Source organism: Aquarana catesbeiana, linkage group LG12, assembly GCF_042186555.1.
Source record: "Aquarana catesbeiana isolate 2022-GZ linkage group LG12, ASM4218655v1, whole genome shotgun sequence".
NCBI lineage: Eukaryota > Metazoa > Chordata > Amphibia > Anura > Ranidae > Aquarana > Aquarana catesbeiana.
The window spans coordinates 235,348,232-235,372,486 of NC_133335.1; the positions used below are offsets into that span (position 1 = coordinate 235,348,232).

Here is a 24,255-nt window from a genome sequence, read left to right on the forward strand (position 1 = left end):
CCAATCCTGGGATGGGTGATCTGTCTATCAAAGTTCCCCGGACAAGGGGGAGGGGCTTATGTGACGGCACGCGGCAGGGAACACACAGTTATTGAAATGAAAGCTGTGATGTTCCCAGCGCTGTAATCAACCAGGCGGCGGCTCTCCTCTCTCTTCCCTTGCACAGGCTGGCTACAGTGGGGGACACAGGCTGGCTGCACTAGTGGGGACACTGCACTGTCCTGTGTCTCCTACCTCCCCTCCTTTCTCTGTAATAGAAAAGATATTATACTCTCCTCTCTGGTGTCCTGTGTCTCCTACCTCCCCTCCATTCCCTGTATTAGAAGAGATGATATAATCCCTCTCAACAGTTCCATGAGTGATGGCCTCCTATGTCCCTGCCATGCACCATGGTTTCATCTTGAGTGCTATAGTGACAATGGGGGTCAGAGGAAGGAACCACGGAGAATACAGCCATCCATCTGGTGACACACGTTAAGGTTGGAGACACGGGACATTGGAGGGGTGTAAAATACTTTTATTATGGGGAGTTTGTTTTTGCATCTAAGACCTGACAGCGTCTCTTTAGAAGTTGGTCCAGGTCACTCTGGTGAGTCAGGAAATTCTCTTTTAATAGGCTACACACAACCAAAACTCTTTACTGCAATTTAGGATCGCTGAGAACATCATCCACAAGGCTCAGGTGACCAGTGTCTCTAGGTAGGAAGTGGGATCTTCTCCATAGTGGGGACATACACTGCAATAAAAACCTAACAAGAGGTTCCTATCCCCCCCCACCCCCCCCTAACTCAAACCAGGAAATGTTTTGGCTGGAGTTGCACTTTAACTTTTTTTTTCTATTCCTTTTTTTGCTTTTTTTTTTTTTTTTTTTTTAGCTTTGTCCTGGTGAGTTTTAACCACGATTTCACAAACGTCCAGGAACTGATACTGCTGATTGTTGTACATTGAATGATATGTTGCCTTCTTGTTTTGCACGTTAGTAAATTGGGGCTCTGTTATTGGAGAGCGGTGAAGTGTTACCGCCGCTGTTCAGCTCTTTCTGTAAAATATTTCAGAAAACCAAAGCAATGGGCGGAGCCAATGGTGACACTGCCGCTCACTTCTAAACACCCCCCCCCTCATAGAACCACTGGCTGTACTTGATGCCAAACTGATACTAGGCTGAAGCCTCACTGAGCTCTCCAGGGGCTGATCCTCCGCTCCGACTCTGGGGGGGCACTATGTAATAAATGTCCGTTTGCTTGCTGTTTCAAGGGTGTGAATGGATAGAGATGACATTGATTAGCTCATTACAATGGTAGTGTCGAAAGCAGAAAAAAAAACGGGCAAGTGTAAGGATTTGAGCGACTTTGAAAAGGGGCAAATTGTAATGTCTAGACCAGTGGTCTCCAAACTGTGGCCCAGGAGCCAGATGCCACCCTTTGGGCACTATTTCATCCACCAATATCAACATTGAGGTATAATTCTCCCCCACTGCGACCAGTAAAAGGGGGACACAATTAATTGGGCCCAATGACGGGGCACAGTTCTTCCTGCTGATCCAAACAATTGGGCCCAATTACACTAATGATGGGGCATTGGTTTTCCCCACTGACTTTAGGACCTTTTCTACTCCCAATGGCCACAGTCTCTTTAGAACGTTTGGAGACCCCCTGGTCTAGATGGCTGAGTCACTGCAGCTCTTGTGGGATGTTCCCAGTCTGCAGTGGTCCAAGGAGAATCAGCCAACTGGCGACAGGGTCATGGGTGGCCAAGGCTTGTTTGAGGGAGAAAAGGCTCTTTGATTTAGGTTGGGGGGGAGTGGGTCAACGCTGGCCCGTGTAGTCCAATCCAATAGAAGACCTACTGGAGTGGTGGAGAGGAAAGGCTCATTTAAGGAGGTAGGGTGGGGAAGGTTCATCGATTGGAGGTAGAGTGGGGAAGGCGTCTCATTGATGGAGGTAGGGTGGGGAGAGCAGGCTTACTGATGGAGGTTGGGGGGAGTGTGGGTGGAGGCTCATTTAAGGGGGTAGTAGGGTGGGGAAGGTTCATCGATGGAGGTAGTGGGGAAGGCTCATCGATGGAGGTGGGGGGAGAGAAGGCTCATCGATGGAGGCTGACCTGTGTAGTCCAGTCCAATCCAATCGAAGACCTACTGGAGCTGAGATTGCAGAAAAAGTGAGGCAGTGGAGAGGAAAGGCTCATTGATGGAGGGGGGAGGCGGTAGGGTGGGGAAGGCTCAATTGGTGGAGGTAGAGTGAAGGCTCCTTGGTGGGGGGAGGCTCATCGATGGTGGCTGGCCTGTATAGCCCAATTCAATAAAGACCTACTGGAGATGGCTCTTTAATGAAGGTAAGGTGGGGGTGGGAAGGCTCATTGATGGAGGTAGGGTGAGGAAGGCTCATTGAGGGGGGGGCCTGGGGCTGTGAGGCAAGGCTGTCCAGTGTAGTCTGATACAAGAGCTACTGGAGCTCAAATTGAAAAAGTGAATGCCGATTCTGATGGAAATGTGTCATAACACAGAGCATTGCAGTTTGCTGTGTAGCGGCAGACCAGTCAGGGTGTCCATGCTGACCCGTGTCCACAGCCAAAGGCACCTATAATGGGAACGTGAGCATCAGAACTGCACCACAAAGCAATGGAAGAAAGTGGGAGTTCCCCTTTAAAGCGGACTGATGTCATTTTACATTAGGGAAGGGGCTTTGCCTAACCTAAAAATGTAAAGTTTAAAAAAAAAATAGAAAAATCCCCCCCCCCCCCCCCACAAAAAAAAAACAAAAAACCTCAAGCTGCAGTCATCCTCTTGCTGAGAATAAAGTACACAAGACACAAACACGATTTCTGTAGATTTTATTACAATGTAAAAAATAAATAAATATTGGTCAAACGCTAAAGCCTGCAAACATCCCACATTTTATGCACATTTAGGAAACGTAAAAGAGATCTGTGGCTAAAAACAAAGGTCGGAGATCTGGAAGAATCTGCAGCACCCCCTCCCCCCACATATGTATGTATGGCAATATACTCAACCATCCTTTGATCCACCCCTCAGGAGGGGGAGGAGTCAGCTTTCGGTAAGTTCTGGGTTGCTCTGTTTGGAGCTTACACAGGTCGAAGGACTCCCCCTATCATGTGACAGTGCTAAGCCAATCACCACCTTCAACAGAAAGGGGGTGGGACCTATGCTCCCAGTTTTTTCTTCATCCCCCAGATTTTAACGGGGGGGGGGGGGGGACGACATCTGCCGCTAAATAGGGGTGGATTAGAGAGAACGTGTAGCAAACGGATTACATTCAAGGAAAAGCCACCTCTAGATCTGTATCCGCTCAGCACTATGGAGACCTCCTAGGGGGCAGAAGTACAAATTAGCGGCTGCACATTAAAAATAAAAAAAAGTGTCGTATTCCAGCTTCCCAGTCCTTAGATGTGGTGGCTGCACTAGTTTTCTCTCTTTAGGCTTGATTTATATCCCATTGTAACAACACGACTCGCCTCTAGGTGGCTACACTAACTCCTCCACTGTACCTATGGAAGGAGCTATGCTTGTCACATAGGCTGGAATCCCAGCATGCCTGCATTTTTTCATCTCTTTTGCATGGGGGATAAGGGGGGGGGGGGGGGGGATTTCTAGTTTACGCAAAGGAGGTTTTTGCTTCCAGTTAGTCTCACAGGAAGTGACAAGGATGCAACATTTTCTGTACTTGCTGAAAATCTTCTTCGTAGATGTGGTGGCTGCATTCGTTTTCTTTTCTGGCTAAGGACTGGGACGCCGCCGTTTGATATTTCTTGAAAAATATCTGATCCCCGGCTTTGGAATCGCTATTAGGTATCCACAAGGGAGGCACATTTACCACGTTAGGGCCATGTGTTCATTTTGGAGGGAGGGGTACGCAATTTCATCATCCAAGAACCCCCCTCATTTTGTTATTGCAGTATTCAGAATATTATTTCCCAAGCAAACCAGAAAGTGTTATATAGAGCTAAGTGCTAAACCGTCACAAATAAAATCTGTACACATCACTCAAATAAAAAAGAAACAATTCGACATGGATAGTGCTGGCAGCAGCAGAGTCTATTCCCGAGCACAGGCCCCTGCCACCCTACAAACCATAGCTCTCTCCTTTTCTGGGAGTGGAGAACTACCGCCCATGCTGGCCCAGCTCCTCCCTCCTTGCATAGTCTAGTCCTCTTCTGGGAGTGGCTAATTCCTGTGTACTGCCCCAGCTCCTCCCTCTTTGCACAGCATAGTGCTCTCCTCACCTGGGAGTGGCTAATTATTGTCTATGCTGGCCCAGCTCCTCCCTCCTTACTGTCTGGGCTATGACATGCAATTAGCCACTCCAAGAGTTGGGCCAGCACCGTGTTCCCGTGGGAATGATTAATTACTGTATATGCTGGCCCAGCTCCTCCCTCCTTGCCTGTCACAGCCCAGTATTCTTATGGGAGTGGCTAATTACTGGCCTGGCTATGACATGCATGGAGGGGAGAAGTCGGGCCACTCCCATAAGAGGACTGGGCTCTGACATGCAATGAGGGGAGGAGTCGGGCCACTCCCATAGGAGGACTGGGCTCTGACATGCAAGGAGGGGAGGAGTCGGGCCACTCCCATAGGAGGACTGGGCTCTGACATGCAATGAGGGGAGGAGTCAGGCCACTCCCATAGGAGGACTGGGCTATGACATGCAAGGAGGGGAGGAGTCTGGCCACTCCCATAAGAGGACTGGGCTATGACATCCAAGGAGGGGAGGAGTCAGGCCACTCCCATAGGAGGACTGGGCTATGACATGCAAGGAGGGGAGGAGTCGGGACAGGAAGCACATCTTGAAGCTTACCAATCACTAGATGTGGCGGCAGAATTCATATTTTTTTTTTTTTTTAAGCCTTTGCTGCCCCCTCCCACTGTTTTCACTTATTAATACAGCCAGTAACACCCCTCCTTTATTAGGCTGTCCCCCACGCTGGATGAAGGAGCACAGGAGGCACAGCAGCATTGTAATTCATTAGATACACTAACAAACTAAAGCCAAACTCCAGCTCGCACTTTATAATCAGTTTTGCTTTTTGGGATAAAGATTTTTAGGGCCAGCTCACACAACATGCAGTCCAGTGCGGTAAAAAAGCATGGAAAGTAGGTTATGTGGTTTTCAATGACGTAGATCACACGAGTGCAGGGGGGGAGGGGGAGCAGCATAACATACTGCGTTTTTCCTGTACTGAAATACATCAAAAACACACATAGAAAACATCAAACACCCATGCAGAGCATCCGGACTGCGTTTCTATGGTGTGAACCGGCCCTAATATAAATAAAAGCTGATCATTGTAAGCGCGCATGCACCCACCCCCCCCTCCCCCCCTGTGGTTAAAGGGGTTGTCTCCCCCCCTGTATAAAATTGACACATTCTGCTGGAGCGCTTGTGCTTTTGAAAAGCAACAGACTTGCCGATCAGATCACCAGGTGAAAAATAATAGAAAGCAGCCATCACATCTACGAATCGGTAAGCTGCAATATAATAAAAGGTTCACTTTTTCGGTTTAATACCACCTTAGAGTTCATGTAAAGCGCGGGGGCTCAACCTGCGGACCTCAAAGTCCCATGAGGCTGCTGACCGTTACAGGCACGACTCCCAAAAGGCATGATGGGACTTGTAGTTTCACAACAGCTTGAGCACCCATGATGTAAAAGCGGGGGGGGGGTTCCTAAAAACTATGGCCCTCCAGCTGTTCAGGAACTACAATTCCCATCATGCCTAGTCATGTCTGTGAATGTCAGAGCTTTGCAATGCCTCATGGGACGTGTAGTTCTGCAACAGCTGGAGAGCCGTAGTTTGAAGATTCCTGATGTAAAGCTTTTGGATCCGGCGAGTAGGGAAAAGGTAGAAACTTCATCGTACGAGGTTCGGCACAGCTGCAGCCAAATACTCAGTGCGGATTATCTTGGTTCCCCTTGGAGCCCCAGCTATGAAAAGCCCATAGGGATTATAAATACCGCATCCATCCAGCCATTGCAGGTTCTGAGCAAAGCATGGCAGTAACAAAAGACTAAAATAAAATTAAAAAAAGATTCATATTTACAAAGCACACCTTTCTGCATTTCCCTGCAAAGCAAGTCTTTCAGGTCAGTCCTCCAGCGCCCCCCAGAGGTCACAGCCACCCACTACTGTGTCATGCGGAGGGCTGGATTTGCATTAGAGGCTTACGAGGTGACGCACCCAGCAAGAGTTTGGTTTTGGCTACGTTGGATTTATCCTGGAGGGTGAGAAGATTTTCCTTCCCCGCCGTCGGCTGCTGTTTCTTGAAGTAACAAAGTCTGCACACCGAGTGGTACTTGTCTGCCCCTCCGATCACCTCAACCTGCAGACACAATGGGCGGGGGTTGGGAGAGAATATGGTCAATGTTAGCAGAGAACTCCACTCAATAATAAAAGTCAGCAGTAAGTATGCAAAAAAAAAAAAAAAAAAAAAAAAAAAAAAAGTGTCAGATCAGCACAATGCTGAATACATTTTACAGATCAGCTATCCCTGCAGCCAAGAACAGCAGGATGGCAACATAGGAGATATATAATTTTTATATATATATATATATATATATATATATATATATATATATATATATATATATATATATATATATATATATATATATATATATATATATATATATATATATATATATATATATCTCTCTATCAGAACTTTTCTTGGCAAGAAAATTACTTACAACCCCCAAACATATATATTTTTTTTTTTTTTGGAAAGTAGAGGCCCTGGCAAATAAAATGGTGTTTATAGCAAATTTATGTCACATGTTTACCAAATGCAAAACGTTCCAGCAAAACTACTACACAATTTTTTGGTAAAACTTTTTTTTTTTTAAAAAAAAAAAAAAAAAAAAAAAAAAAAAGGAGCTGAGTTAGACTTACTGGTAACTCCTTTTCTGAGAGTCTTCCAGGACAGCCCATGAGACCTTGGGCTCCTCCTACCAGGACAGGAAACACGTTACACCCACCAGATAAAAGGGCAGTCCTCCAGGCCCATGTCAGTCTTCTCAAGAACCGTAGGACCCTGCAAAACATATGCATAATACACATAACTGGGTGGGAATCTGGCTGTCCTGGAAGACTCTCAGAAAAAGGAGTTACCGGTAAGTCTAACTCAGCTTTTCTTCAAGCGTCTTCCAGGACAGCCCATGAAACGATGAGCCAGAACTTACCAGTCTAGGGAGGGACAACTGCCTGAAGGACCTTACGACCAAACGCCTGCTCCTGAGCTAATAGGAGATCCAGGCGATAATGTTTAATGAAGGTCGAGTAACTGGACCATGTGGCAGCCCTGCAAATTTGTTCCGGTGAGGCACCAGCCCTCTCAGCCCAAGACGTAGACAAGACTCTAGTTGAGTGCGCAGAAACAAAAGGTGTAGGAACCTCCCTAATTTTGTAGGCTTCAGAAATGGCTTGCTTTATCCATCTAGCCAATGTGGCTTTAGATGCACTATTCCCCTTGTGAACTCCAGAAAAAAAGAGGACAAACAAGGCATCAGTTTTCCTAAAGGTCTTGGTGACCTCAAGATAGACTAAGAGAATCCTTCTTATGTCTAGAAAACTCAAATTTTCTTTCTAGGTCACCCTGTGGCGAACTACAAAAGGTTGGCAGTACAATGTCCTGAGATCGGTGGAATGTACTTGCCACCTTGGGCAAAAAACCTGGATCGGTTCAAAAAACAACTCGATCCTCAAAAATCATGAGGAAGGGCTCCCTTAGTGATAGGGCCTGCAACTCACTTAGCCTACGAGCTGAGGTAACAGCTATAAAAGAACACAGTGTTTAATGTAAGTAACTTAACTGACATACTTCCCAGAGGCTCAAAACGGAAATTCTACCAGAGTTTGAAGTACAAGGGACAGGTCCCAAGTTGGACAATTTCTCACCACTACTGGTCTGGCCCTAGAGATAGATTTGAAAAATCTGGCTATAGTGGGATTTTCCAGGAGAGAAAACTGGAGGAACACACCAATAGCTGCCGCCTGTACCTTTAAGGTACTAACAGAAAGACCTTTGTCGACACCCTCTTGGAAAAATTCCAAAATAGACGGAATATCATGAGTTAATCTTTCATTTTCAGATAACCATGAATTAAAACTTTTTCCAAACTTTGGAATAAATGGCTCTAGTGACCGGCTTCCTACAATTTACGAGAGTCTTGACTACCTTGTCAGAGAACCCCTGGGCGCTCAGTATCTTTTCTTCAGATACCAGGCCGTCAAGTTTAAGGAAACCACCTGAGGGTGTGATACTGGACCATGCAATAATAAGTCTTCTCTTTTCAGAAGACTCCATGGAGTCTCCGAAACCAGAGATTGTAGCAGGGAAAACCATGGCCTCTTGGGCCAAAATGGGGCAATTAGAAAGAGATCCGTCTCCTCTAGTAAAAACTTCCGGAGGACTTCTGGAATCAGTCTGATTGGCGGGAAGGCATAGCATAGGCCTGGAGGCCACGGGTTTGCCAGAGCATCGATCCCCAAGGCTTGGTCTGCCAGGTTCATGGAAAAGAATATCTCCGTCTTGCGGTTGTTTCGGTTTGCGAACAAATCCGCTACGGGATAACCCCAATCTCCTGGTGAGGTCTGCAAAGACTTCGGGATGAAGGGACCAGTTGTCTCGGTCTATCCTGTGACGGCTGAGATAATCTGCCAGGCAATTGTTTGTCCCCTTCAGGTGTACAGCCAAAATTTAAGCTAGATTCCCCTCTGCCCATGAAAGGATCTCCTGGGCAATGGACTGAAGCATCCGGCTTCTCGTGCCTCCCTGCTTGTTGATATACACGACTGTCGCGATATTGTCTGACAGAATTTGGGAGGTTGTGACCTTTGATCTCCATCTGAAAAGACTGCAGGGCTCTCGGGACTGCTAGCAGCTCCCTTTGATTGGATGAGGCCCTTGCCTCCCTCGAGGACCACTCTCCCTGTGCTACTGAATTGCTGAAGTGGGCCCCCCATCCCCAGGAACTCGCATCCGTGGTAATTCTTCGGGATATGGGAAAGGACCATGGGAGACCTCCTGCTAGGTGCTGGCCAGCTCTCCACCACCACAGGCTTTTTTATCCTGGTGGGAAGCCGGATCCTTGACTCCAGGGACCTTACGTCCCCGTCCCAGTTTAATAGAAACATTTGTAACGGACGCTGACGGAGTCTCGCCCATGGTACTGTGGAAAAACATGAGGTCATAAGACCCACTGCCCTCGACACCTGTCTCAGAGACAGAGAGACCGATTGGTTGGTCTGCAATGCTGACATAGTCTGGAATACTTACTCTGGTAATCTTCTCCCAAGGAAGCAAAACTTTTTGGTTCACTGAGCAAAAATCGTAACCCAGATAAGTTACTTTCTGGGCTGGAATCAAGGACGATTTTTCTTTGTTTATCAGCCAGCCTAGGGACTGTAAGAAGTCCTGTACAGCCTGGAGATCCTCCAACAGCCTTTGGTATGATTTTGCCACTATCAGGAGGTCGTCCAAGTAAGGGATAACAGTTATCGCCTTTAACCTTAGTGGAGCCAGCGCTTCCCCCAACACCTTCGTAAAGATGCGTGGGGCTGAGGAAAGACCGAAAGGGAGGGCTTGAAATTGAAAATGTCGGGTCCTTATACTCGTCTTCACTGCCAATCTCAAAAAATTTTGGAAGGCTGGATGGATAGGGATATGAAGATAGGCATCCCTTAAGTCCAACGTGGCCATAAAGCAGTTTGGGTATAGTAGGTTTTTGATTGTAAAAACCGTCTCCATACGGAAATGCTTGTATCTGATGGACTTGTTTAAGGTCCGGAGATTCAGGATAAGTCGAAACTTTCCCGATGGCTTTTTGACCACAAATACATGGGAATAGAATCCCTTGCCCTGCTCTGACTGGAACAGGAATCAGGACTTTTTGATCCAATAAATCTCCGATCTGGAGACCCAGAGCCCGCGCTTTCTCTCGATCTTGTGAAGGAAAGGTGACCAACAATCGTTCTGATGGTTGGTGAACAAACTCCAGCCTGTACCCGTTGGTCACTAGGTCCAGGATGAAGGGGCTCGAAGCGACTGCTGCCCACTGTGGGATGAAGGCCCTCAATCTTCCTCCCACCGGGGAACACAAGTCACTGTGGCTTGGCAGGCTGTTGAGGGGGGTTACACAGCACTCCCCTTTGCCTCTGCCTTTGTGCCCAGTCCAGTGTTTTTTTGGCCTGCTGTCCTTTTCTCTAGGATTCTGTTGCCTGCCTTGGCCACGAAAAAAAATTTCTGGCTGTCGGGATTCTCTTTTTCTCTGGAAACGCCTTTTTCTTATCAGCCGTGCATTCCAGAGCCTCCTGCATTCCCTGTTAAGGGAAGCCCACAAAGGCGTAATTTGGAGGCTGGGTCCCCTGACCAGGTTTTAAGCCAGATGCTTCTCCTGGCCGTGTTCACTAAAGCCGAAGTCCTGGCCGACATTCTTACCGACTCTGCGGAAGAATCTGCCAAAAAACCTACAGCCTGAAAGAGGAGAGGAAAGGACTTCAAAATCTGCTCTCTCGAGGTACCCGCTGACAGGTGTGACTGAATCCGAGTCAACCAAACCTCCAGATTTCTGGCCACACAAGTGGAGGCCAGAGCTGGTTTCAGGTTCCCAACCGCTGAGTCCCAGGCTCTGTGGAGAAGGATATCCCCCTTCTTGTCCATTGGATCCTTAAGCGTGCCCGTATCATCGAACGCTAGGTCCGAATTTTTTGAAACCTTTGAAAGAGGTGCGTCCAGCTTCGGTTTTTTATTCCACGGCTGCGCAGGGTTCTCATCAAAAGGGAACCTTCTTTTTAGGTTACTAGAGAAGAATGGTTTTCTCTCCGGGTTATCCCATTCCAGTTTAACAGTATCAACCAATGAACTATGGACTGGAAAAACTCTAGGTTTTTTCTTATGCAATCCCTTATACACAAGATAGTGTTTGGATAACTGAACCTCTTCCTCTTTCAATTCAAGGGTGGTATAGATAGCCTTTAACAAGTCATCCACATCCTCTACCGAGCTCCACTCTGGAGCCTTGAGTGGATTCTCTATCCCTGGGCTTTATATCTGACCCCGATTCTTCAGGGGAAGAACGGGTAGATCTGACCTAAGCCTTCACTCTCTGCCTGCTGCGGAGTGCTGACTGAAGCTCTCTGTGTGGACGGACCCTCAGCTGGGGTCTGGAGCTTGTCAATAAGTGTTCTAAAAGAACTAAAGGTGGACGCAAGCTCGTCCCTAACAGAGGTTAGCATTTTCTGACAAGAGGCAACCGGGTCATCCTTTACAAGGCCATCTATACAGCTGCGACAAACGGCTTTGCTCCACGAGGAGCTCAATTTGTTTGCGCACACCGCACATTTCTTTTTAGGTGGCTGCGCTTGAGTCTTGTCTTGGTCTGTAAGACAAAAAACATAAGTGACCCATAATGAGACTCACAGCCACCCCACCACTCCAAACCACCATGTGCAGGAGGGAGGAAATGTGTCCCCTTAACCCACTACTACAGAGAGGGGAGGGAACACTCTCAGGGAGAACAAGAGAGTGACATAACACTTCAGGCTTACCTGTGAGGTGCTGGTGTTGGGCGCATCGACTGCCTGTGAAGAAACTGCAGATTGATCCATCTTGCCCCTTTCTGGCTTTCCACAGCCTGGCTGCTTTCACCAGAAGACACCAGCGGCCAGTGTCTCCTGTTTGCGCCGTTTAAGGAGACTGGAACCGGCGTCTCCGGCGCCCGGCGATGATGTCATATGCCCTGGAAGTGACCTGCTCAGTACTTCCTGTGAAACAGCTTGGAGCGCCGCAGCTTCCTGCTTCTCCTCACACAACTAGCCACGCTGCCTGCGAGGAGAGGATACCGCTGCTTTCATAAGAAAAGCACTTATGGGAGCTGACACCTTGCTGGTCCTGGCCCTCTCCAGGCACTGAGACACAGGAGACCGCAGCACAGCCAACCTCTCCAGCGGAGTGCTGCTACTGGCAGGGGAGAGGTTAGTGAAATGCCCCAAATAGCCCTATAGAGCCCCTGCTCATGAGACCTAGGGACCAGGTTCCAGGAACATGTTAACACCCCCCCCCCCCCCCCATCAGAAACACAAATAACTGACATGGGCCTGGAGGACCGCCCTTTTATTTGGTGGGTGTAACGTTTCCTGTCCTGGTAGGAGAAGCCCAAGGTCTCATGGGCTGTCCCATGAGGGACGCTTGGAGAAAAAAATATATATAATAAAAAAAACACTGCACTGTAAAGGAGCAAATAAAAATAGAATTTTTGCAAATTAATAATTACTCCTCTTTTCATTCTCTGCTCTAATTCATCCCAAGGGTGTTCCAATCAGGTTGAGGTGTAGGCCAGTCAAGTTCCTCCACCCCAAACTCACTCGTTCATGTCTTTATGGACCTTGCTTTGCCGCTCCTGCTACGTCCAATCACAGCGGGAGCGAGCCGCCCGCGGCAGGCGCCTCAGACCAGGTGCACGGAATCACGTACAGTTACGCGATTTCACAGAGGAGGGCCGCCCCGTCGCAGTATATATGCGCAGGGCGATCCTTACGGGGGTTAAATAGGCAAAAAAGACGAAGCACAAAAACAGATGTTGATTCCAGTAAATTTTAGGGGGGGTCTCACCTCTTTCTCGGCTCCCAGTCTCTTGGTGTACGAGGCTTCCCGGTAACATTCCATGCACACCGCGTTCAGCTTCACAACGCTCTCCGCCAGCGGCACCAAATTTAGGATGTCCCCGAAAGGCTGGAAATAACGGGAGGAAAATATGCGAGTTACAGTCTGGAAGAAAATAATCCAGTCGCGGGATGTTCAGAAGGCGGCCCAGCAAACCCGACACAGAACAACAGATCTCCAGGCATCATCTACACCCCCCCCCCCAATCCGGTGCTTCCGTAACCGCCAGATTTCCTACACAAAATTATCTACTCAACCACTTGCTGACCGCCCTGTAGCAGGAAACAAACGCAGCTCTGCGAAAGATCGTGTACACGTGATCCGGCAGTTACGGCTAGCGGGTGCGAAGGCTTGCCGCCACCAGCTCACTCCGAGCCAATCAGCAGATACCGTGGACTCGATGTCCACCGGCACCCTCTGATCATTCAGCACCAAGGCAGACTGGTGGTCCGCCTATGTAAACAAGACAGATCACCGTTCTGTCAGTAGGGAAGGTATTGATCCTGTGTTCCTGCAAAGCCGAGACACGGATCTCTGCCTTCCCCTAGTAAAAGCACCTCCCCCACACACACTACACAAACACTGGCTAGGCACATAGTTAACCCTTTGATTGCCCCTGATGCCAGCGTCATTAGTATAGTGACAGGGTACTGTCTAATCGGCGGGTATCTAATAAGTTGTAGTAGCCGCCGCCGCGCTCCCGCTGTGTGTGATCACAGCGGGTCACCGGAGGCGTGCGTGCGCCCCAGAAGCTTTGGATCACGTACTAGGTACGTGATCTGACACAGTGGGTGGTCCGCAAGTGGATAAAAATCAGTTCTGATAGCCCATCTTATTTCTTGAGGTCGGAACACACCAAGACTGTACAGATATCTCCCAATTACCCCTTTTTGGAAAGTAGGCAGTCCAAGGTATTGTAAGTAGCACATCACTGCAGGACAAAGCTGGATTCCCCGGACCTGTGTATGCCCGATGTAAGGGGCCCCAAAACTCACCATTGTGCTGTGCTTTCTGCCTGATACGTTTCCATTTAAATCAATTCAAGTATCAATATTAAAAAAAAAAAAAAGTTTAAACCATGAAGAGGAACTCAACTCTGGGAACTTAAAAGTCAGGCAGAGGGTGAAGGACCACTTACCAGCATTGTCTGTGGTCCCCCCTGCAGTTGATCTACTCCCCATGACCGACTTACAATGCTTAAGTCGGTCCGCGATCCGCGGAGCACTCTGTGGCCTCGGCCATTGGAAAGGCCGCGGCTTCGGCCTAGCTCCGGAGTGGCGGCCATCTTGGTACACCCGGCGGCCATTTACCACGTGATCGCTCCGTCAAATGACGGAGCGATCTCTTGTAACAAACCAGCGTCGTGACGCCGGTTCCTCTCTCCCCTCTGTACTGATCTGTACAGTGGAGGGGAGAGTTTGGATGGCAGCAGTGCCAATACTCTGCAATGCCCTGCCAATATATTATTACAGTGGGGGAGATTTTTTTTTTGTTGATCCGAACCGTGACTCCTGATCTGAGGAACGATCCGAACCGTGAGTTTTTTGATCCGTTGCACCCCTAGACAGTACAGTTAGAGGAGTAAACTGGCATGGAAAGAATGTTAGATATATGGGAGTGTGGAATGTCCAGACCTGAGGGGGGAGGGCTGCTGCGGGGATGTGTGTAGTGCAGATTTATGGGGGATTCAGCAGATAGGAGAAGAGAAGGGATAAAAGGTAACAGGAAAAAAAGTTCAGGAGGATTGCTGCTAACTTACTGCATGATTGTGCAGACCAGGTAGAGAGAGATGCAGACTGCTGGAGAAGATGAGCGAATCAAATGGGACCAAAGAAGAAGGTGAAGTGACACGGGAAGAGAACATGCTGAGTGCTGGAGGGGAGCGATTACCAGTTGCAGGAAGAAAGAAAGAGAGACAAGGCAAAGCTGGAGTGACTGGAACTGCGCAGTGTTGGGGGAATCGGCACATCGTGCAAACGACTGAGAACAACAATCTCTGCTGTCAGGCAGGAGAAGATGCAGAAGCTCTGTGTGCGTCCCTCGCCTCCCCCCTTCTCACCTCACAGATTAAGTGCGGCCGGGGGTGGGCTCTTCACTCAGCGTCCATGCTGTCCTTCTTGGGGCCCCTCCCACAGTGCCAAAATGCCGGGCCCAGTCGCAAGTGCGACTGCTGCGACCCTGGTAGTTCCGCTACTGCAGTACATGGGAACGTACAAGACGCTATCCCCCCTCCCCCCCACATGTTCCCATGTACTGAATGCACACTGTGGGCGATAAACAGCAGATTTATCTCCTACCCACCTTCCTCTGAAACGTCCCGTCCAGGGCGGCAACGATGACGGTTTTGCCCTTGTTGGCCATTTCTTCGCAGAACTCAACGACATCCGGGAACTGCGGGGAAAGGAGTGACTGATCACCAGCCGGTATAGGATCCATCGTCCCCCCTCCCCAATGAGCGCCATAATCACCTCCCAAATAATAAGATTAATGACCTCCCCTCCAATAAATAGGTTCCATTATGCCCTCCCAAAATAACCTCCAACATGCCCCCCCCCCATAATGAGCACCATCATCTCATTCCCCAAAATCCCCTTCACCCAGCAATAAGATGTTTTCACCCCCCCCCCCCCCCCAATAATAAAATCATTGCCCTCTCTCCCATAAGATCCATCACCCCCCCCCCCCCATAATAGTATTAACAATCCCCACCAATTATGATCCATTGTCGTCCCCACCCCTATAAGATTCATCACCCCCCATAACATCCATCCCCACCAATGATCCATTGTCGTCGCCCCCCCCCCCCCCAAATCATAATCCATCACCCCCCCACCCTATAAGATACATCAGCCCCCCTACCTCATAATATCCATTGTCCCCCCACATAATAGGATCCATCACCCCCCCCCCCCCCACATATATAATATCCATCATTTCCCCTCCCCATAACATCCATCACCCATAATACGATCCAGCATACATTTCTCTAATAAGATCAAGCCTCCACCCCCCAAATAATAATCATGGCCCCCCTCCCCTTTAAAAGAGACTTACAAACTGGCCCTCGTCAATGCCGATCACACAACAGTTCAAAGCCTCGGTGAACACATCCGCCAGGCTGCAGGTGGAAACCGCGACATCGTGTGGCTGTGGGCGGAGACGGGAACAAAAATTAATATAAACACACAAAAGCTAGTTATAGTTTTTTTGTTTTTACCCCAAAAAAATGCTCCTACAGGGCCCATTGGTAGTGAAGGGGGTCACGTATGCCCGATGTAAGGGGCCCCAATCTCACCATTGTGCTGTGCTTTCTGTCTGATGCATTTTCATTGAAATCAATTCAATCATCTGTACAAAAAGTTGAATCATAAAGAGGAACTCAACTCTGCAAACTGCTAAAATGTAGGCTGGGGGTGAAGGACCACTTACCAGCATTGTCTGTGGTCTACCTGCAGCGGATCTTCTCCCCATGACCGACTTACAATGCAGAACAAACCATTGCATCTTTGCGTGGAGGCGGCCATCTTGGTAAGGGATGGGGGGGGTGGGTGGGGGGAGGGCTTTGCTTCGCCATGTCAGAACCTCCGGCAAGGAGAACAGTACAATAGTGTAATCACCAAATCTCACTCCAAACCTGCTGAGACTACATCAGAGAGACAGCAGTGCCTTACATCTCACACTGTAGATATATACAGCTAGGAGGCTACAGAACAGGAAAAGGTAGATTTCTCATTACCGGCTCCGGGACAAACAACATTTGTGGACAATCCCTGTCACCGAGTTCCGATCAATTTAAATTTGCACATCAGGGAACGTTATGGTGTCTGAGGGAAGCCCTTTGTGCAGACAAAAACCTCACTGTCTCAAAGATGCTCCCGCAATGAACCTCACTGTGACTAAAAGAATGTTCCCCCCGAGGATGATCCCAAGGAACCCCACTGTGTCTAAAAGGATGCTCCCCCAAGGAACCCCACTGTGTCTAAAAGGATGCTCCCCCAAGGAACCCCACTGTGTCTAAAAGGATGCTCCCCCAAGGAACCCCACTGTGTCTAAAAGGATGCTCCCCCAAGGAACCCCACTGTGTCTAAAAGGATGCTCCCCCAAGGAACCCCACTGTGTCTAAAAGGATGCTCCCCCAAGGAACCCCACTGTGTCTAAAAGGATGCTCCCCCAAGGAACCCCACTGTGTCTAAAAGGATGCTCCCCCAAGGAACCCCACTGTGTCTAAAAGGATGCTCCCCCAAGGAACCCCACTGTGTCTAAAAGGATGCTCCCCCAAGGAACCCCACTGTGTCTAAAAGGATGCTCCCCCAAGGAACCCCACTGTGTCTAAAAGGATGCTCCCCAAGGAACCCCACTGTGTCTAAAAGGATGCTCCCCCAAGGAACCCCACTGTGTCTAAAAGGATGCTCCCCCAAGGAACCCCACTGTGTCTAAAAGGATGTCCCCCAAAGGAACCCCACTGTGTCTAAAAGGATGTTCCCCCAAGGAACCCCACTGTGTCTAGAAGGATGCTCCCCCAAGGAACCCCACTGTGTCTAAAAGGATGTTCCCCCAAGGAACCCCACTGTGTCTAAAAGGATGTTCCACCAAGGAACCCCACTGTATCTAAAATAATGTTCCACCAAGGAACCCCACGGTGTCTAAAATAATGTTCCCCAAGGATGCTGCCCCACTGTCTAAAGGATGCTCTCCCAAGGATGATACCAAGGAATCCCACAGTGTCTAAAACAATGTTCCCCAAGGATGCTGCCCCACTGTCAAAAGGATGTTTCCCCCAAGGAACCCCACTGTGTCTAGAAGGATGTTTCCCCCAAGGAACCCCACTGTGTCTAGAAGGATGTTTCCCCGAAGATGATCCCAAGGAACCCCACTGTGTTGACCCACATTTCAATGCATTTCTAACAGTTTCATTGGAAAAACATCAGAGAAAGATGAAACGGTATCAGTCCGCCATATGTCACACATACCGGTCATGTGTGGCTAGCTGCTCCTTGCTGTACCGGGTGTCCTTGGCGTACTTTATCACCATACATGTATACTGCGCTATCTGGAAGCGGCGCACTCTACGCATCAACTCCGTACTGGAAAGAAAAGAATAAAGATCAATATAAGAACCCTTCAGATGACACCGGAGGAGACAGACAGGAGAACGCCGGGAGGACTCACCTCTTCCCAGAGAACATCGGGCCAAAGATCACCTGAAAGAGACAGAAAGTGGATTTAGTTATTCCTTCACACCAAGGTGCACCATGGGAAAAACAGATCCCTCGCCAATCGACAGTCACTTTCATACTAGCGATCACCTTCCCAACCCCCCATTAAAATATATCTTCTCTCCCCCCCAGAAAAATAATTTATCTTCCCCGGGAACAATGTATCTGCCCCCCCCCCCAAAAAAATAAAAAAGTTTATTTACATGCAACCTCCCCATTAATGATTATCACCCCCATAAAAATTGTCTGGGCCACGCCACCCACCAAAAAAGGGGATCATCTGCCCCCGTCTATAATGAGCACCAGCTTAAAAATGTATCCCCCCCCCCCCCCCATTAATAATTTATCTCCCCCCTTAATAGTTAATGTGCTAAAATGAGCCATAACTCCATACAATAAAACACCACACATGCATCTGCCCGCCCCCCCCCAAAAAAAATTATGGTTCACCTGCCCTCCAATCTCATGATTCATCTGCCCCCACAATCACCCCCGTAGAAATATCTTTCCCCCCTGCAATGGTTTATCTGCACCCCTCTTTTTTAATGATTAATCACCACCCTCCCCAATAATGATTTATGTGCCCATGCACCACCCCCCCCATAAATGATTTATCACCCACCCCATAAAAATATATTCCCCCCCAAACAGAAAAATGATGGTATATCTGCACTCCTCAGAATTATTTATCACCCCCATAAAAATGCATCTGTCCCCCCTTTAGAATAATTAGTCACCTCCCTCCCCAATAATGATCTGCTCCCCCCCCCGTATAATGATCTCTCACCCCATAAAAATAAAAATGTATCTGCCCCTCCCCCAAAAGAATAAAAGTTTATGTACATGCAACCCCCCCCCCCATTAATGATTATCGCCCCCATAAAAATTGTCTGAAAAAAAAAAAAAAAAAAAACGGATTATCTGCCAGTCTATAATGAGCACCAGCTTAAAAATGTATTCCCCCCCCCCCCCCCCATATTAATAATTTATCTCCCCTCATCATAGTTAATGTGCTAAAATGAGCCATAACCCCACAAAAATGTATTCCCCCCCCCCAAAAAAAAAATAATGGTTCAACTACCCTCCCATCTCATAACATCTGCGCCCCCCCCTCCCCCCCAAACACCCACATAAAAATATCTTTCCCCCCTGCAATGGTTTATCTGCACCCCCCCTTTTATAAATGGATTAATTAGCACCCTCCCCAATAATGATCACCCACTTCCAAAATGATCTCTTATCCCATAAAAATATATTCTCCCCCCCAAACAGAAAAATGATAGTTTATCTGCACTACTCATAAATGATTTATCACCCCCATAAAAATGTATCTGCCCCCCCCCCCCCTTTATCATAATACCTCCCTCCCCAATAATGATGTGCCCCCCCCCCCTTTAATGATCCCTCACCCATTAATATATCTGCTCTCACCCCAGAAAAATAACGATCTGCCCCCCCCAATCATGATTAATCATTCGGATAACAATGTATCTGCCTCCCCCCCATTAAAGATTATTTATTACCCCATAAAAAAAAATATTTAATTTTATTAATAATAATAAATAATAATATTATTATTATTATAACATTGTCCAGACCCCCCCCCCCCCAAAAAAAAAAACGGATTATCTGTCCCCTCTATAATGAGCACCAGCTTAAAAATGTACCCCCCTCCAATGGCTTATCTGACCTTCTCCCTCCTCTGTAATGATTTAGTACCCCAAACTCCCCCCCCACATCACATTTCTGCCCCCCCCCCCCATATCATTTATTGTCACCATCCATGTCATGTGCCCCCCATAAGAATGTATCACCCCATAGAAATGATGAGCCCGGGGGGAGGGGGGGTCCCCTCATTGTACTGACCTGGATCTTCCCCCGGGTCTTGCTGGGTGAACCGGGCATGACATCGGGCACAGTCAGGCAGCTCATGGTATGGTGAGTCGGTCTGTCGGAGCGGGAAGGAGCGGAGTGATCGGGGAGCGGCGGGAGTTCTCTATACTGTACAAGCCCGCGATTCAAACAGCTGCGCGGGCTCCGGCACAGAGCCCGACCAATCAGAGACGGCGGAAGAGACCGGCCTACCAATCAGCGAGGCAGAGCGCGGTTAACCCCTCCCCGGAAAGGGGCGTGCCTGTGTATGATTGGCATGTGTCCGACAGCTGCGGGTTTGGCGCCATAAGAAGGGGATTTACATCCCCGAATTGTATATAGAGCGCCAAAATCAGCCGATCAATACATTGTATGTGATTGAGATTTGTATCTGATTTGTAATATTTGTATCTGATTGATCTCTCAATGTATCATGATATAAATGATGGCAGACTGGTTTCTGATTAGGAGAAGGAACGTATGGAAGCTGAGATGATCGCCAATTAGCCATATACATCTAATGGCAGCAATACGCTATAAGAAAATTGGGCAAAAATTTCCGTTCTGCGAACGATCGCCCCAATTTTCTACCCGTTGATGCCCAGCAAGTAATACCCGATATCGATATTGTGAACGAAAAAAGACTGATATAAAAAATTGTATCATATTGTTTGCAAACGAATGATATTCTATTCGTCAGTGTGAAGGTCGCGCATAAAACATCTCTTGAACGTGATCACGTGTGACCGAAACTAGTAGACGACCCCCCCCACTTGTATGTGAGACGTCAACACGGCGTGTGAAATCGATTGCTCTCTTTTGACTATTTGCCGCCGTCGGGGCGGCGCGCCTCTCGTTCCGGGTGGACGTCATATGATGGCCTCCCAGAACGACTGCTCTCGCGCCCCTGAGTGCACGCATCGTGTCGGCCGCGCCGTGTTGCTAGGACACAGAGCGCCCCCGATCTGTGTAACGAGCCGCGGCTCTTTAACCATGTGATCGGCTGTGTCCAATCACAGCCGGTCACATGTAAACACGGAGATGCCGATAATCGGCTCTCCTCGCCTCACACTGACAGAGTGTGAGGAGAGGAGAGCCAATCAGGGGCATCTCCTCACAGGAGACAACTAGGTATGTAGTCAGGGCACTGATCATTAGTGCCCACCAGTGCCAGCAATGATTGCCCACAACTGCCAGCAATCAGTGCCCACAATCGCCACCAATCAGTGCCCATAAGTGCCAGCAATCAGTGGCCATTAGTGATGCCAGTCAGTGCTGACTATCAGTGCTGCCCATCACTAATGCCCATCAGTGCCGCCTATCCATGACACCTATCTGTGCCCACCAGTGCTGCCTATCTCTGCCCACCAGTGCCGCCTACCTGTGCCGCCTATTTGTGCCCACCAGTGCTGCCTGTCTCTGCCCACCAGTGCTGCTTATCTGTGCCCAGTGCCACCCATCAGTGCCGCCTATCTGTGCTCATCAGTGCCACATATCAGTGCCCATAAGTGCAGCATATTCGTGCCTCCTTATCAGTGCCACCTAATCAGTGCCCGCCTCATCAGTGCCCATCAGTGAAGGAGAAAAATTACTTATTTACAAAATGTATTGACAGAAACTAAGAAAAACGTTTTTTTTTTATCTTTCTAAATTTTTGGTCTTTTTTTTTGTTTGGGGGGGGAATAAAAAAACCCAGCAGTGATTAAATCCCACTAAAAGAAAGCTCTATTTGTGTGAAGAAAATGATAACAATTTCACATGTGTACAGTGTTGTATGACGGCGCAATTGTCATTCAAAGTGTGACGGCGCTGAAAGCTGAAAAATTGGCCTGGGCAGGAAGGGGGTGTAAGCGCCCGGTATTGAGGTGGTTAAAGATTTTTTCTTTATTTTTGATTGGTTAATGTTGGCGACGATTTCAACCAACGAACTCTGTTTCGTTGGTCGGCGGTCGAGCGATCGGTCGATTTTCTAATTTCGTGTATTCCTGCTATTAAGCCCTGTACACACTATATGAAAATCGGAAGTAAGATTGTTCGGATCGTTAGTACGGCGCTTTCACCTGCGGGTGTTGCAGGAAATGCAAACACATTTACACATTTCGAGAAACGCGTGAAAAATGCGAGTCGCACTGCATTCTTAATGGCACCCGGAACGCAGCCAGCAGAAGTGCGTTTTTTTTTTTTTTTTTCGGCGGTAGAAAAATGCATAGAGCTCTTTGCCTGAAAAAGGTTCAGGAGCTTCTCCGGCACGCTTGTCGCATGTAGGGCAGCGGATCGCAGGAGGTGGGCTGCCCTTTTGCGTGTTGCAAAAAAAAACGCACACTTTTTTTTAAATTCAAAAACGGACGTTCCCACTACACTGGGGGGGGGGGGGGCTCAGATTTACCATCCACTATGTAGTGCAGACATCACGTATTTTATGGCAGCGCACAGGAAGGCACCACACAGCGCTGTACAGCGACACAACGCACCAAAATGCTGGGCACAAGTCAGGTGTCACTTTTGTGCACTTCAAATAAAGTGCATACAAAAAAAAAAAAAAAAAAGGGGATTTGTTTGATGCAGTAAAACGCACATCACACTGCCCCCTACTGCTGGCTCACTGCGTCCAAAGGAGAGCCCCACCCACACACTAAATCGCTGAAGTTTAATGTATGGACAGTGCGATCCGAGACATTAACCCCTTCAGTACCAACACCCCCCTCCCCCCTCCTGCCCAGACCAATGTCCAGCTTCCAGCGCTCTCACACTGTGAATGACAATTGCGCGGTCATACAACACTGTACACATATGACATTTTTATCATTTTGTTCACACAACTAGAGCTTTCTTTTGGGTGGTAATTAATAACCGCTGGGCTTTTTATTTTTTGTGCTATGAAGGAAAAAGAAACATTTTGAAAACTTTTTTTTAGTTTGTTATAAAATTTAGGAAATAAGTTTATTATTTTCCTTCAATGATGGGCACTGATAGGTGGCATTGATGGGCACTGATAGGCAACACTGATGAGCACTGATAGGTATCACTCATGGGCACTGATAGACAGCACTGATAGGCAGCACTGATGGGCACTGATAGGTATCACTCATGGGCACTGATAGGCAGTACCAATGAGCACTGATAAGCGGCATTGATAAGCAGCACTAATAGGCGGCATTGATGGGCACTGATAGGCAGCACTGATGAGCACTGATAGGTATCACTGATGTGCACTGATAGACAGCACTGATAGGTGGCATTGATGGGCACTGATAGACAGCACTGATAGGTGGCATTGATGGGCACTGATAGGCAGCACTGATAGGTGGCATTGATGGGCACTGATAGGCAGCACTGATGGGCACTGATAGGTATCACTGATGGGCACTGATAGACAGCACTGATAGGTGGCATTGATGGGCACTGATAGGCAGCACTGATGGGTACTGATAGGTGGCACAGATGAGCACTAATAGTCATCATTTATGGGCACTGATAGGCAGCATTGATGGGCAATTATAGGCAGCATTGATGGGCACTGATGAGACTTCACTGATGGGCGCTGATAGGTGGCACTGATGGGCACTGATGTGCGAATTTTCCTAAGCCGGTATTAAACCCAAAAGTAAACATTTATTATTTTGCAGCTTACTCATTTCTAGGTGTGGTGGCTGCATTCGTTTTCTTTTTTAGGCTTTCTTCTATTTTCATCAGGTGATCCTGCCAGTAAGGGCCCTTTCACACTGGGGCGGCGGCGGCTGTAAAGCGCCGCTATTGTAAGCGGCGCTTTACCGTGGGTGTTCGGCCGCTAGCGGGGGGGGGGTTTACCCCCCCGCTAGCGGCCGAGAAAGGGTTAAAAAACACCGGAAAGCGCCTCTACAGAGGCGCTTTGCCGGCAGTATAGCCGCGCCGTCCCATTGATTTCAATGGGCAGGAGCGGTGAAGAAGCGGTATACACTACGCTCCTTCACCGCTCCGAAGATGCTGCTAGCAGGACTTTTTTTCCCCGTCCTGCTAGCGCACCGCTCCAGTGTGAAAGCCCTCGGGGGGGGGTTCACACCGGAGACAAAGCAGCGGCTGTTTCGGGTCGGTTTGCAGGCCCTATTATTAGTGCAATAGCGCCTGCAAACCGCCCCAGTGTGAAAGGGCCCTAAGCCTGTTGTTTTTTCAAAAGCAGACTCTCTCTAGAAGAATGTATCAGTTTACATGGAAGAGACAAACTATTCTACACTGGCAGGGGTGCTTACAATGAACAGCTTTTATTTAAATAATATTTATGTAAAATATTTACACATATTTGTATAAGAGAAAAAATTATTTGTAAAATATTTACATAAAACCTTTATCCCAAGAGGGAAAAAAAATAGTTTGCTGTGACTGCTTACAAAGTGTGAGCTTGAGTTTGGCTTCAGTTTGTTAGTGTATATACTGTAAATCTGCCAGTCCACCTAACAGTCCCCCCCCCCCCCCCCCGACTGACAATGCTGCTGTCTGCTGTGCCTCCTGTTCTCCTTCA

At 48.2% G+C, this 24,255-nt stretch overlaps 1 protein-coding gene across 1 annotated transcript; it reads right to left on the bottom strand.

Annotated features, from left to right (window-relative positions):
• Positions 1–2,812: 2,812 nt before the first annotated feature.
• On the bottom strand, positions 2,813–19,968 carry TK1 (thymidine kinase 1). The gene is made up of 7 exons (XM_073606924.1): positions 19,755–19,968; positions 17,842–17,873; positions 17,639–17,756; positions 15,727–15,819; positions 14,974–15,063; positions 12,622–12,741; positions 2,813–6,333 (listed from the first exon to the last, which is right to left on the bottom strand). The coding sequence occupies exons 1-7, from the start codon at positions 19,818–19,820 to the stop codon at positions 6,145–6,147; spliced, it is 708 nt and encodes a 235-aa protein (XP_073463025.1). The 5' UTR covers positions 19,821–19,968; the 3' UTR covers positions 2,813–6,144.
• Positions 19,969–24,255: the final 4,287 nt, after the last annotated feature.